The sequence below is a fragment of the Thermobia domestica genome, chromosome 6, assembly GCF_964235325.1.
Source record: "Thermobia domestica chromosome 6, izTheDome1.hap1.1, whole genome shotgun sequence".
Lineage (NCBI taxonomy): Eukaryota > Metazoa > Arthropoda > Insecta > Zygentoma > Lepismatidae > Thermobia > Thermobia domestica.
In genome coordinates this window covers 105,378,015-105,393,168 of record NC_137459.1, presented here as the reverse complement: position 1 = coordinate 105,393,168, position 15,154 = coordinate 105,378,015, and the positions used below count along the sequence as shown (strand labels likewise).

The 15,154-nt window shown below is 35.0% G+C and overlaps 1 protein-coding gene across 1 annotated transcript; it reads right to left on the bottom strand.

The window, feature by feature from the left end:
* Window positions 1–5,352: 5,352 nt before the first annotated feature.
* On the bottom strand, window positions 5,353–12,625 carry LOC145688137 (uncharacterized). Its single transcript, XM_081761929.1, has one exon. It carries the CDS (start codon window positions 12,184–12,186, stop codon window positions 10,438–10,440), a length of 1,749 nt encoding a protein of 582 aa, XP_081618055.1. The 5' UTR covers window positions 12,187–12,625; the 3' UTR covers window positions 5,353–10,437.
* Window positions 12,626–15,154: the final 2,529 nt, after the last annotated feature.

The window sequence follows — 15,154 nt, the reverse complement described above, 5'->3', positions numbered from 1 at the left end:
CATTGGCGGTGCATGATTTTCTTTCGTCTGCTAGATTCTGTAACATGTTATTTGGGAAGTATATTCAGATAGAAAAAAAAAGCCTCCAATGTAAATGCAAAAAAGTCATAGAAGCTCTCCAGAAGCATAAATGAAATGAAGTCTTTAGTTTAACGTCCCACTATTATGCTAGCTAATGCTGAAAGAGACGTAAGAAATTGGAAGTGGTGAATAATCATGAACGAAATGGTAGAATGAGAAAGTGGGAGGAAATGGGACAGCTTCAAGAAAACTCACGAACACGATGCCATCCACCAGGAAGTCACTTGGCCTGGGATCGAATCAGGGACCCCTAGAAACAAAGGTGAGCGATCTAGCACTGAGCTATCGTGTCCCCGAATTTGATAAAAGGCAAGATGACGAATTTCGCACTGAAGTAAAAGTGAACATTGCTTTATAATTTGATACAGTTAGAAAACCTACCAATTTATCACATAATATGATAGGACCATTTAAAAGAAAGTGTACAAATTCGGACTTTTGCCCCTAAATTCGGACTTTTACCCCAGTATAGGGGGAAAAGTCCTATCCGAATGGGACAAAAGTCCGCTAAAACACAACAAGAAGAAAATCGACATGCACGTATTTTTATTGCATTATTATACTATAATATGCATATTATGTCTAGATTATGTATTACATGTATGTATGTTATGTATACACAACGCCAAAAGTGCCTTACCTCCAGTAATGCTTTATTTCCTTTATTACTAGGCAACACAAAAGCAGGGTCATTGTGATGGTTGAGAATTAGAAAGGCGTTGGACCAAATCTCAAATTCTCAAGCAACCCAACGACTCTGTTTTTTGGGTTGCCTAGTATTAAAGGAAAGAAAGGATTACGGGTGGCAAATCACTTTTGGCGTTGACCATATATTATATTCTATAGTGTGGCGCAAAAGTAGGCATACAGTTACATATGCAGCTCAAAATGTCCACCTGCGGCATTGATGCATTCCTACATTCCTGCAATCTGTCTCCGACACTCTCACACAACTAAAAACACGGCCCGACTTCGCACTATTATTCTTTCAACAAGACGGGGCCCGCCAAACTTTTCTTTGGCGGTCCGTGGATATCTGGACGATGCACTCCCGCATCATTGGATTGGGGACGGGGGTGCAGTAAGTGGCCACCTCGTTCCCGGACTTGCCTCCAATGGATTTCTTCTTCTGGGGAGTAGTGAAGAAAGCCCCTCACAGTACTACAGTTGAAGAATTTAATCGTGGAGGCGTTTGAGGACTTTTAAGCCACCCTATATATGTATATCCATTTTTCATATAATAAAAGAAAACAAAGTTGTCTTCCTATTGCGTTTTCTTCCTTCTTCTTACACTTTCACCAATCAAACGTAATACACAAAACATGATTTTTCCCCTTCGTATTAAGAAAATTAGACTAAAGAAACTATTTCCTCTTAACACAACGCAAAACACGAAAACACAAAGGGTAGTTTTTTTCTTCGTGTTAACAAATACTAAAACTTATTTAGGCCAAAACTAACAGACTAATGATTCCACTTGTTTAAGAGAAACACAAAATATTTTGAAACGGTTAATAATAATAATAATAATAATAATAATAATAATAAACAATAGGCTAGAGTCTTCGCACGAGTCGAATACGAACTTACCCTCTTCATACGCTGTTCAGTATTGATGCCACCAGTCATTGCATGAATTACACTGGATTCACTCCACATCCGATGGATCAACGTGTTTACTTTTACGCAATGGACATAAATATCCCACACATCGGGTATTGAACTTTCTGCGGATGCAAATAATTTCTTCCGTAATACAGACTTTTTTTTTAATCCTACTTCTATTTTTCTTATCGAAAGCATATCCAACTTCCTATATGACGTGAACGTAAGAGTTTCCGAGCTTTTCCTTTTGTCATTCTCACACTTTTCTTAATTATAGGAAGAGGGATTATATCTGAGGGTGACACTGATAATTTCGTTTATATATAAAAAATAACATTATTTACAAAATTTAAAAATGGGGCAAAAGTCCGCATTCGAATTTTTGCCCCAGAAGAAACTCGGACTTTTACTCCATTAGAACCTGTTTTGTTCAAAATGAGGTGCCGTCGCCATAGCTGATACGGTGAAGAGGAAAGGTAGGGCATATTGTTCTTGAAGAAATTTTTAAATAGAAAATGACAGCAAAACAAGTTGTAACTTCCATCACAGAATAAATACTATTTCCCATTAAAAAAAAAAAAAAAAAAAAACTTCAAAGTAAGCGAAAACGCAACTTACCACATCATATTTCTAAATTGTAGTGTACACCTTCACTAACAGGGATAGTAGGCCACGGCCATTAAAAATTCTTACAACATAAGCAATGTTGCACGGCCCCAACAAATATGTCCAGAAGAACCCAAAAGACTTTTATCCTGTTTTCTCTCTCTTTCTCTCTCTGTATTATATATATAATATTGTGTGGTAAATAAGTTGAAAATCTGAGACTGACACACACCCCTAAAGAAAGTCCATAGCAAGATTAGCATTTCAAATTGGTCCCCACAAGAAGTGCGTTGATATTTATGTAAAAATGATACTTTATAACCAAAAGTAGGTTTACGGTGAAAAGCAGTCCTGGGATCGTAATTATTTAGAAGTTAGAGGACAGTAACGAAAAATTGGAAAGGTCAGTTTTCTCGTAAACAGTTTGTCACGGAACTAGGAAAAATGATGAATGTAATGTGGGTTATGGGTATTAGAAATATTGGAATATCTAGTCTCCCTCGAAAATGTCTGAACGAAAACGAAATAAGAGAATATTCGGTCAACGTTTTGTTGCCATATGCGCAGCGTACTACCTTCTAATTTTCACTAAAGAAGCACTGTCTAGCTATGTAAAACATATATTTACCATGTCTGCTACGTCGTGCAGATCATGGTGGAAAACGGCAAAAATCAATCCCAACTTTTTCACACATCCTCGTATATTGCTCTCATGTATTACAAGATAATGAAAGCATATATGAATTAAAGATAGAACATATAGAGCATACAAGTCTTTTATTAATTGCTGGTTGCGTGTCGTAATTAGGACCCTAATACTAATTTAGTCACTAGTGTTGTGTTGTGACAATATGACGTCTCCACCATTTGTCCATAATGATTTACGCACCCACAACAATAATAGTAGTTATTTTCGAGTTTCGCATAATGTTTGCAATTTGTTAGGAAAAAAAGGGACGAAACGAAAGGTGCGATGGTTCTTCGTCACTGTCCTCATGTGCAGTATAACAGATGGGGGAGCCGAATATCGAATGAGAAGTACGTTTAAAATCTCCGCTGAACTCGGAATTTTTGACAGACAGACATTCCTCATGTAGAGAAGTAAAGAAAAATATTTGTCAGAGGAAAGTTTATTTTCCTCATAAATAACAGATTGTTTCTATTTTCGTTGTAGACCAATGTTTTGGTGCATCCTGTCAACCAGAGGTCGTACGTTGAAATTTCGTCGAGGACACAGAAAAATTTAATTGAAGGTAATAAAAGGGGAGCTGTGTGGAAACATGTTGAATAAGGAGTGATTCATACTTCAATTTATTATTTCATCTAAAATATTACAAGCTTATGATTGTTCTGCAATGTAAAAATAACGTGGTTACAATTCGTTTTCGTTTTCGACTACGTTTCAACCTTTGTGTCACGTAATTACAATCTCAACATAAACACAACGTCATGTCAACTAGTTCTCAACATTCAAAACACGTTGAATCAACATCGATTTCGGTGATGTTTTTTCGTCATTTCTACTTCCGTAATTCATATACAACGTTTTATATATAATACTGTAATAACATTACCATATATAACGCGTTATCATGTTTAAAACAGGCATTTATGCCGGCTGGGAGCTGAGCAACGTTTAAAAATATTTATTTTAGGCACCGCTTTAACCACATTGAAATCTTTTTTATTAACTTTTTGATGACCTATCGACTGATTATCTCCTATTTTATGACATCATGTAGAGTAGAACAGTTAGTTAGAATTGCCAATGCCCGGTGGTCGGAACGAGATTTTTAACCCGCCACGCTCATAGCGAACGATCCGCAGACCGTTCGGCTATCCTTCCGACACCACCTAGCCTCCATTTTAATTATTCAAGGCTTTAACTAAAATTTATACTCCTATGCAGGGTTATATAAACTTGATTTCAGTAATTTAACTGCTATACAGCGGACTCTTTTTAATTCAAACTGGGATAATTCGAATTATTGGATAATTCGAACAGAAGTTCATTCCCCTTGAAAACTCTATTAAAAACAATGGTAAGAAATCGTGGATAAATCGAACTTTTGAACCTCGTGTTTGGATAATTCGAAATATTTACAACGAAAAAATTTGCAGTGTCCAACAGATTGGAAACAGAACAATGCAATTTCAACTGGTTCTTGTTTATCTGTTATCTTATCCAGAGGCAGCCATGGGAAAAGGAAAGCTTCGTTTGTAAATACCACCTCCGCTGGACTCCCTCCTGCTATAGAGAATCCGACAGAAGGTGGTTGGTATGCATCTCCCCCTCCTCCTCAATAACCTGGAAGTGTCCATCCCATCTGCAGAAGTGTGAACTACCTTGAACCCTGTCCTCTACTAGCAAATCACTTGTACGAGACATTTGTGCAATTCTTTTTAACTGAAATAAAAGCAGTGCCAAAAAGGTAACCAGATTCGTTTGTGATCTATTGGTGTGCATTATGCACAATGTCTAATCGCGGCTCATATTCTAATTCCGTACAAAAACGTGGGGCTTTAAAGGTAAGGTGTTAATTAGTTAATTAGTTTTTCATATGCAGTACAATTATTTTGTTTCCTTAATTTTACTTTAAAATGACAGTTTATGGTTAATTCGAATTGTTTTCGTGTCCCCTTGGACTTCGAATTAAAGGGATTCCACTGTATTATCTTTTTGTCGTCCAAAGAACACATTGAAAATTAAAAAGCTGTAGACTCATGAACTCAAGCATTTACAAAAAATGGTATACAATCCTCTCGAAGTTAAATGCTTAGAGTAGAATACCCAGGGACGATCCTCAATATGAGTGCACGTTACGCAGTACATGTTCGATAAGCAGTATTTTCCATCTCATAGCTTTATTTTTCAAGAAGATATTTAAATTCCAGAAGAGTTAATCAAATATACACATATCCCTCTAGTTATACATATCCGTTATATTTATTGCTAGTATCTGGAACAAATGATATCTAATTTGAATGTTAGAATTCAATGAAAAGAAACATTGTGCATGCATATTCACATTTCTATTTATTTGCATGAAATTTGCTCGCTTTAAATCAGTCTGATATTCCATACTGTATGAATAGATAGATTAATACTAAATTCCACAACATAAAATTCAAATCTATTTGCCATATTGTCTTTATTTTCTTTTGACATGAATAGTTTTGAATAAAAAAAAAATACAAAACTTAAAAGGAAATGGCGTTACAGAAGTTGACAAAACTGGAACAGGAATGATTCTTGACACAAATATGAAATAAGCTCAGGATCTGAAATGTTTTCTATGGGAATTACAACCATTTTACATTCAACTTCTTTCCAATTTCAGGAAAATATATATCTGAAGTTGTTGCATGTATATATTCTAACCGACAATTATACAAGAGAGAAACAACACACAGAATTTACTTTTACTTGCGCAATACACTTTAGGAGGTCTTTGCGTGTATTAGTTTTAGGATATTTTCAGTGATTTTGCTATTCAGTGTTCTACTCTTACAGTAATATTGTTTAGAATTAAAAGAAAGTGTTTAGACCCTGAAATTATTTCAACATTGTTCTTTTACTTGTCAGTAAACACTTGTCAGTAAAAAAAAAAAAAAATAAAATAAAATAAAAAAAATAAAATAAAATAAAAAGTAAGCCCTTGTGTATCTTACCTCAACTAACGCCGTAATTTAATAAATGAATAAAACAGAAACTTGAAGTGCTTTTGCGATGAATTAGCGCTATCAACGTAAACATTGAATATTGTTGGATTGGAAAATTACATTTTAGCACACAATATTATATTTTTCAGTTGCTAATTCTTTGCAGCATACACAAATTCCAATACAGAGATAATAAGTTTTCATTATTATTACAAAATGGAAAGTAATATGACCATATTTTAAAAGTATAACCTAAAAGATAACAATATTTTCAGCCCTTCATCGAGTATAAAATTGTATTAGAGAAACATACTACAAAGCCAAAGGAAGATAAAATAACGTAAACCCTTACTGTTTTACGTTGGTTTTTATATTAGCGTATGCAAAAAACGAAATTATAAAATAAATTTGCATCTCAGAAAAACAAACAAGGCATCTTCTTCCTGTTGCAATTTCCAAGCGCAATAGTGAAATTTAAAACATAGTACATAAATTCCTATTTTATACAGAGAACATTTTATACAGTACATATTATTAAAGAAGCGAATATTGTAAATAATGGAGGAAACTATGAGTTGTTCTTGAATACATTTACAATAGCTTACCCCAGTCTACAGACCAGTCTCTTTGCTTATTTTCAGTTCAAACAAATACAGATGACTCTTCATTTATCTTTCATCATAAAATATCCATACAGTTTTATTTGAGTTGTACTTATGTAAATAAAGCAATCAAATATTATATTCTTTACTTAGTTTGCGGATTATTTTATCTTTCACTGTTTCAGTAACCTTATATTATTTTAAAAAATGATGATTTTATAACTTTCTAATTTTAATAACATGTCTTTTTTTTTTTTTTTTACTATACCTTATTCGACAGGCAAAGTATTTATAGATTTTTCTACTATTTTGTTGAAACATTGGAAATTTATCTGATGTTCCAACAAAGTATAAGGTCATATTAACATGTTTAAAATATAAACTGCTGTTAGTGTATAATTAAAGAAGCAAGTTAGAAGCATATTTACTTCAAATTACGAAAAAAAAAAATGGCTGAATAAGACCAAGACCTAGTAAATCAATTTTAAAGATCAGTAAGTGTCCACAAAGAAGAAGGTTTAGGAGAATATATAACACACTGAACAGACAATCAAGTGTACAGTATTTTAATCACTTTAATTTTGTGGTGTTAAAAAATGAATCCACACTTTTCGAATATCTCGATTGTGTCTAATGGCATATTTTAGTTTATAGTGAACTATCTTTTTGAATCTCCTTTATTGTATACGTTTCTTCTTATCAACTTTATTCGCCAGAAGCCTCCTTTCTAGTCTTTTTTTCGTAACTTACAAGTATGTATATTTCCCATATTAATTCAATGTATGTACTCAATGTGTATTGTTCATATGTTAATCTTAAATAGATATACGCTTGCAATGGTCATTCGTTCTTTATGTTATACTCTTTGGCATAGTTTTATATATACTGGAAACAGAAAATGACCAAGTATTTTATTTCAATTAGATAAATGAGATTTCTAAACACCCTAAATTAATAAGTAACAAAATGAGTTAGTATTTACCGTTATGCTTTATGTTATTATTTTTTTTAACACAGTAAGAAATAACGAATACATTATCAATTATAAATTCATAATTACATTTAGCGTATAATACAAATCTTGTGATTCAACTCAGATTTATCTGATTCCAACATTAAATTCTCATTTTGAAAATTATCCAAAGGACCCCGTACAATCCTTATGGAAATTGGATTTCGGTGGAATTGCTTCAAACGTGAAATGTTGTAAATGTTGTGATCCAGAGAAAAGGTCGTATTGGGCACAACCACCTGTCACTCATCATTTACCACTACAGAGCCATTTTAAAAAAGCCGAAAATAATGATATTCTGGATTTATGTGGAAAAGACTGAAATAGTGAATGTTGTAGATAATGTGATCCTGAGAATAAGTCTCAATGGGCACAACCACCAGTCACTCACCGTTTGGCCACTACAGGGCCACTTTTATGAAAACAGCCGAATATAATGATGTGGGATCTTAATGGAATTGCATGCAACCGTGGAAAGATTTAGATCATCTCATCCCTTGGGAAAAAAAAAACACGAATGTTCACAAACACGTGGCTATTTGTTAGTTTCAGGGCCACTTTTTTCTTTTTTAAAAAAAGTCTAAGTATTCATGTTCTGGGATTTGGGTGGAATTGCTTGAGTACATTAGGTTGCAGATTTTCTGATCTTGATGAAGAGTCGTAATAGGTAGTTTGTGTGGCACTGCATAGTCTGGGAGTATTATGTCACCTTGGCCTTGGGTGAGTTGTGCACATTAAGCCCATTGGTAGTTGTGCCCTTTGAGACCTTTTCTCAGGCTCACAATATCTACAACATCTCACGGATTCAATCTCTTCCACCGAAATCCAAAATATCATTATATTCTGCTGTTTTTTAAGGCCCTGTAATGGCCAAATGGTGAGTGATTAGTGGTTGTTCCCATTGAGACATTTTCTCAGGATCAAAATGTCTATAATATGTCACGATTTCAAGCACTTCCACCGAAATCCAATTTTCAATGATTGTGCGGGGTCATTTGATGTACAAAATTATGATTTCATAGAGGAAAATAATTTCAAAACATATTACTTGCAGAGACTTATTTTTAAAGTCTGATATCACAACTTTGTAAAAGATCATTTTTCTAGCAACCTTTGAAGAATTCCATGGACAAGTTTACTCAAAATAATAGTTTTCAAGAAATCAAATGGTGTATAGCTAATACCTTGAGTGCTAGTGACAGAGTGCAGAGGGTGGTAAATCAAAAAAATGCGTTTTGTGGTAAAACTGAATTGAAAGTTTAAAAATTCATTACGCCAAATACAGATTTTAGAAAAAAAAAACACATTGGTAATATCGTTACTCGTGTCCCCGGTGGATGAGTGAATAAGCTCGTCGCCGTGTAATCAGTGGGTCCCAGGTTCAATTCCCAATGGACACACTGTGGTTCGAATTCACATTAAACTGTAGGTCCTGTCTCCTTTAGCATAACTTCCATAAGCGTGCGACATTAAACTCAAAATTAAGTTCAATTTAATAATTTGAATTTGACTTACCCAACTATACACGTGTAGAGTTTTTTTCTCATTCTAGTGATACATGAAAGTCGAAAATGCAGTTTTATGACTTACCACCCTCTGCACTAGGAGCCATCATAATACCTTTTACTCGAGGATTTTTCACTAAATTGAATTACGACAATGTACAGTTGGAGGCGTGGAAGAATCAGCTATACTTAGAACCTCATCACAATGTTTTATCTGTTTCCCACGAATGAAAGCAGATATTAAAACGTGAATCACGAGTCATAGATTATGGTCCTTTATATCATAAAGGCTACCGTCAGTGTTGCTATCTGCAGAAATTTGCAATGTTTCGCAGAAAAATATATTTCAAAAGATCTAGGTGTAGTCAGGTACTGGAACAAAAAAATCCAACTGCGTTGGATGATAAACTGTATTATCGTATGAACCTGTTTCCTAATTTTTAACGTGGATAGGGAGAAGCATGGAAAAAGATCAGTGGGAAATAGAAAATAACAAACGAAGTTCTGAGAAGAGTGGGTGAAGGAAGACGATCACGGAAGCTGATAGAAAAAAAGGAAAATAAATTGGTTAGTGAATTGTCTAAGAAGAAACCTCACTTTAAGAGATACTATAGAAGGATTTTACTTCCTGGAAGGAGAAAGAGAGAAAGGTGTCAGCTCCTAGACGATATCAAGATCGCAAATTCTCACGCTTTAACAAAGCTAAGCTGAGTGAGAATAGAAATGAGTGAAAGAGTAGTAATTTCCTCTAAGGACCTGCCAATGTGACACAACATTGATGATGATGATAACTGTATTTTAATAAAAAAATATTTTGACAAAGATATTAAAATTAAGTAAAGGTACCGTACTATTTAAAATTGACAAACAATTTATCATCTAGTGATGGGAATCATTGTTCTCCTTAGATATTTTGAAATTTAATATAGAGGCAGCATTGCAAATTGCTTGCAGGAGGCAACACTGACAGTACTCTTATGCATCTTTTATGGTGTAAAACACCATTATCCATTATTACAGTATCCATTATCCATTATTGCAGTATCTACTTTCACTCGTGAGAAACAGGCAATATAAAAATGTTAAAATTTCATCAGATTTTATGCTCTACTGTCTCTGATTTTGTTTCCTTAATTGTTACTGGAAAACACGCTCATTATGAAAATCTGAACAATGAAGAAACCTACTGTTTAAGGATTTCGTAGAAAAAGTTGCGCAACATTTCGATATGATTTTTTTAAAAGTAACATTTATGATGTCATAATATACGCATCATGAACGTCATATTCAAATATTTATATACCACTTTAGTTATAGGTTACAACGCAACCGGGTTACTAAAATTTACAGTTGTTTCCTTTAATTACATTTTTTTTCGATTACTGGATATACGATTGTAAACAAAATATTTCACTTGTTTCCATGTCCGATTATTTAAAACTCCATTGGAATTTTTAATACACGCTTCGCAGTCCTCTTTTCCGGGAACTTTAGACAATAATAGAAATTTTGACATATGTTTCTCAATTATCTTTCCTTCTTCACGTGTCCATGTCTTTCTTATTATAACTTTCTTCCTTGTCATGTTTCTTTCTTTTGCTTCGGAGGTAGGACTACTTTCAATATAATCTTGAGTTTCTGCACTTGCGATACTATTATCTTGAGAAGTGTCTTCTGTTTCATTTTGATTGTGATGCTCCGCGCCTCTTGTAATTGTGTCGTCTTCCCTAATTTGTTTTAGTGTTACATCTTGATTTACATTTTCGGAATAGTTGCTTCTGTTATCATCTTCATCATCATCATTGTCGTTTTCTTTCTCATCTTCACTTATATCGCTTAATCCAATTTCGTCAAGAGATTTCCCATTATATTTATGAATATTGCCTCTCTCGGCAGAAATTAGCAATTTGCTGACTTTTGCTAAAATCAAAGTGCTATCTGGCAGTCTATAAAATTTTCGGTGGACTTCGATATCGTGGCCTAAAAATGTCGCAAGATTTTCTAATTCGGATTTGGACAAACAGAATACTTGAGCCATAGTTGCAATGTGTTTCCTTAATTTAGTAGAAGTGAGTGACTCTACGTTGTTAACTCCAGCTAATAATGCGTAATGTCGCATTACATCAGAGCCTCTGATGCTTGATATTGACATGGCGTTTGGTCTCGCAAATAAATAAGGATTTTGATCTGAAACTCCAGCTTGTGATCGATGTGATATCAGTAAATCAATCGTATTTACTACCTCTTTTGAAAGGAGAATAGGTACTTTCCTTCCACGCTTCCCTCTTGTTTCTACAATTTCGTAATTCTGCACAAGAGTTTGCTCAAACTTTGACAATGTCTGTTGTATTTCAGGGTGACATTGTTCGGTATCACGATTTAAATATGTTTGAAGAAACACCCTTTGTGCTTCTCCACCTCTTTTCCTATTGAACAAAATAATGGATGCTAATGTACATTTATTTAATTCGTACCAAGCATGTTTGTCATAATCGTTTTCCAAATACGACTTCCACTTTTGAAATTCCTCTTTGATAGTTTTCTGAAGTTTCTTAATATCTTCTGCCACTGGAAGTAACTGCAATTTATTCCACTTTCTCGTAGATAATGTAGTTAATGCATTTGAAGATACCTCACTTGTCCATTCCATATCTAACAAACATACAAAATTATCGGAATCCTTCTGCATTTCCAGGTTATTCATGGTTATCCCATCGCTTTTAATTATTAATGCAATTTTCCTCAAACTATGCCCTAATTTTAAAGCCAAGGACGGATTCTTGAACTTATGTGTTTCAAAATCAAAACCACATAACTCTCGCACGGCTTTTATCACTACAGGAAATTTAGCTGGTTTCAGACAATCTAATAAGTTATTTACGCTGTTATCAATTTTTCTTGTACAAAGAAGAAATCTAGCTACTTCCCTCATCTTCTGACTTACATAATTATCTAAGTGACGTTCGTGCCCATGCTTCTGAAACAACTTTCGTCCATATTGCAAAATATGTCTATCATTTTTTACTACTAATGTAATTTGGTCACTTTGCATACGGTTGAGCACGTTATTTTTGAATTCTTCTGTACAAAAATCTGGTGAAGGTAATAACATTAATGATGTATCTTGACGACATTGCTTTTGGAAGTTTTCAGCTCCTATGCATTTCTTCTTGTGTCTCCACAAATCTCTCTTAAGAAAAAAACCTAAACATTTGTTACAAGGAACGTATTGTTGAATCGGTATTTCTCTAGATGGCCTTTTTGCTGGAATTACGGTTCCGCTATTATTTAATATTACACTTTTGTTATGCTTGAAGTTCCCGGCATATCGAATTTTCTTTAATATTGTTTTCCTTTTTTCAGATTTTTTGGGGTAACTTTGGCATAAGGCCACCTCGCTTTCATTACTATGCTTTGTATAAATATGTTTCGATAATTTTGATACAATTTTTGAGCAATACAAACATACAGATCTTCTGTCGTAGCAGCGTACATTAGTAGTTCTCACGCTTTTACATGTGCTGATTACTGCTTTCGTCTGGGTATTAGAGATATTTTCACTTGTGTTCACACTCAGTTCATCTCTATTCTCCTCTAATGATGAAATTTTTTTCTTCAGAATATTGTCAATGTTTTTTTCCGTTGCTTCGGAAATGTCGCTGGAGGCTGGTTTGGGAAAAACATCGCGAGTCTCTCTCTCTGCAGAAGAGAATGGTTGTTCGTGTGACGAACTAGTACCGCAATATTCTTCAGAAGGTTGATAATCCAATTCACCTGTTGAATCTACTACGGATTGGTTTTCTGAAAAGTTAACTACTGCAGTAATATTTTCAGAAGCGCTCGTATGATTGGTATTATTATCGATACTAAAATAATTTACAGAAGATCTTGATGTATGTGGGAGATTTCTTAAAAAATAATCGCGGCTTGTATCTGAGTTATCACTACTCGGTAAAAAAGTAGGATCAGTTTCGGAATCATCTGAATCAAGTAGGTCAGTGTCAGTTTCCATTTCTTCACTACTATAACCGGATATTTCACTAAATGAATTTCCAGTTTTGTTAAAGGAAGAACTAGCACAAAGTTCTGACGTAGGTATTTTTTTCATTTGGAGAGAAACGCCACTACAGCCAGAGGAATCTTCGTCAAAAGACTCTTCAGAGTCCGAATATGGGACTAATACAAGACGACCCGATGAACGAAATTGTGTAGTAGATTCCTCACTAGATTTTTCATTCACATTCATCTCGCCTAAACTAAGCTGATTACTGTCTTCTGTATAATGTTTCGCACTCAACTTGCCAAGACGCTTTGCCAAAGAAATTTTGCTACTAGTTTCTCCACTGGATTTTTCATTGTGTTCTTCCACAAAACTATTCGCTTCTTCTGAGCAAAAGTGGTAATTGTCAGTTTCTGGTCGATGTTCTTCGCTCGCCTCGCCAGATAGTAAACTAGCTTTTTCATGCACATTCACTTCGCCTAAACTAAACTGATTACTTTCTTCTGTATAATGTTTCGCACTCAACTTGCCAAGACGCTTTGCCAAAGAAATTTTGCTACTAGTTTCTCCACTGGATTTTTCATTGTGTTCTTCCACAAAACTATTCGCTTCTTCTGAGCAAAAGTGGTAATTGTCAGTTTCTGGTCGATGTTCTTCGCTCGCCTCGCCAGATAGTAAACTAGCTTCTTCATGCACATTCACTTCGCCTAAACTAAGCTGATTACTGTCTTCTGTATAATGTTTCGCACTCAACTTGCCAAGACGCTTTGCCAAAGAAGGTTTGCTACTAGTTTCTTCACTGGATTTTTCATTGTGCTCTTCCACAAAACTGTTCGCTTCTTCTGAGCAAAAGTGGTAATTGTCAGTTTCTGGTCGATGTTCTTCGCTCGCCTCGCCAGATAGTAAACTAGCTTCTTCATGCACATTCACTTCGCCTAAACTAAGCTGATTACTTTCTTCTGTATAATGTTTCGCACTCAACTTGCCAAGACGCTTTGCCAAAGAAATTTTGCTACTAGTTTCTCCACTGGATTTTTCATTGTGTTCTTCCACAAAACTATTCGCTTCTTCTGAGCAAAAGTGGTAATTGTCAGTTTCTGGTCGATGTTCTTCGCTCGCCTCGCCAGATAGTAAACTAGCTTCTTCATGCACATTCACTTCGCCTAAACTAAGCTGATTACTGTCTTCTGTATAATGTTTCGCACTCAACTTGCCAAGACGCTTTGCCAAAGAAGGTTTGCTACTAGTTTCTTCACTGGATTTTTCATTGTGCTCTTCCACAAAACTGTTCGCTTCTTCTGAGCAAAAGTGGTAATTGTCAGTTTCTGGTCGATGTTCTTCGCTCGCCTCGCCAGATAGTAAACTAGCTTCTTCATGCACATTCACTTCGCCTAAACTAAGCTGATTACTGTCTTCTGTATAATGTTTCGCACTCAACTTGCCAAGACGCTTTGCCAAAGAAGGTTTGCTACTAGTTTCTTCACTGGATTTTTCATTGTGCTCTTCCACAAAACTGTTCGCTTCTTCTGAGCAAAAGTGGTAATTGTCAGTTTCTGGTCGATGTTCTTCGCTCGCCTCGCCAGATAGTAAACTAGCTTCTTCATGCACATTCACTTCGCCTAAACTAAGCTGATTACTGTCTTCTGTATAATGTTTCGCACTCAACTTGCCAAGACGCTTTGCCAAAGAAATTTTGCTACTAGTTTCTCCACTGGATTTTTCATTGTGTTCTTCCACAAAACTATTCGCTTCTTCTGAGCAAAAGTGGTAATTGTCAGTTTCTGGTCGATGTTCTTCGCTCGCCTCGCCAGATAGTAAACTAGCTTCTTCATGCACATTCACTTCGCCTAAACTAAGCTGATTACTGTCTTCTGTATAATGTTTCGCACTCAACTTGCCAAGACGCTTTGCCAAAGAAATTTTGCTACTAGTTTCTCCACTGGATTTTTCATTGTGTTCTTCCACAAAACTATTCGCTTCTTCTGAGCAAAAGTGGTAATTGTCAGTTTCTGGTCGATGTTCTTCGCTCGCCTCGCCAGATAGTAAACTAGCTTCTTCATGCACATTCACTTCGCCTAAA

What these genes read in the sequence shown, in the direction of transcription:
- LOC145688137 (XM_081761929.1), bottom strand. Translation starts at nt 12,186, where the DNA reads ATGTTATTACCTTCACCAGATTTTTGTACAGAAGAATTCAAAAATAAC.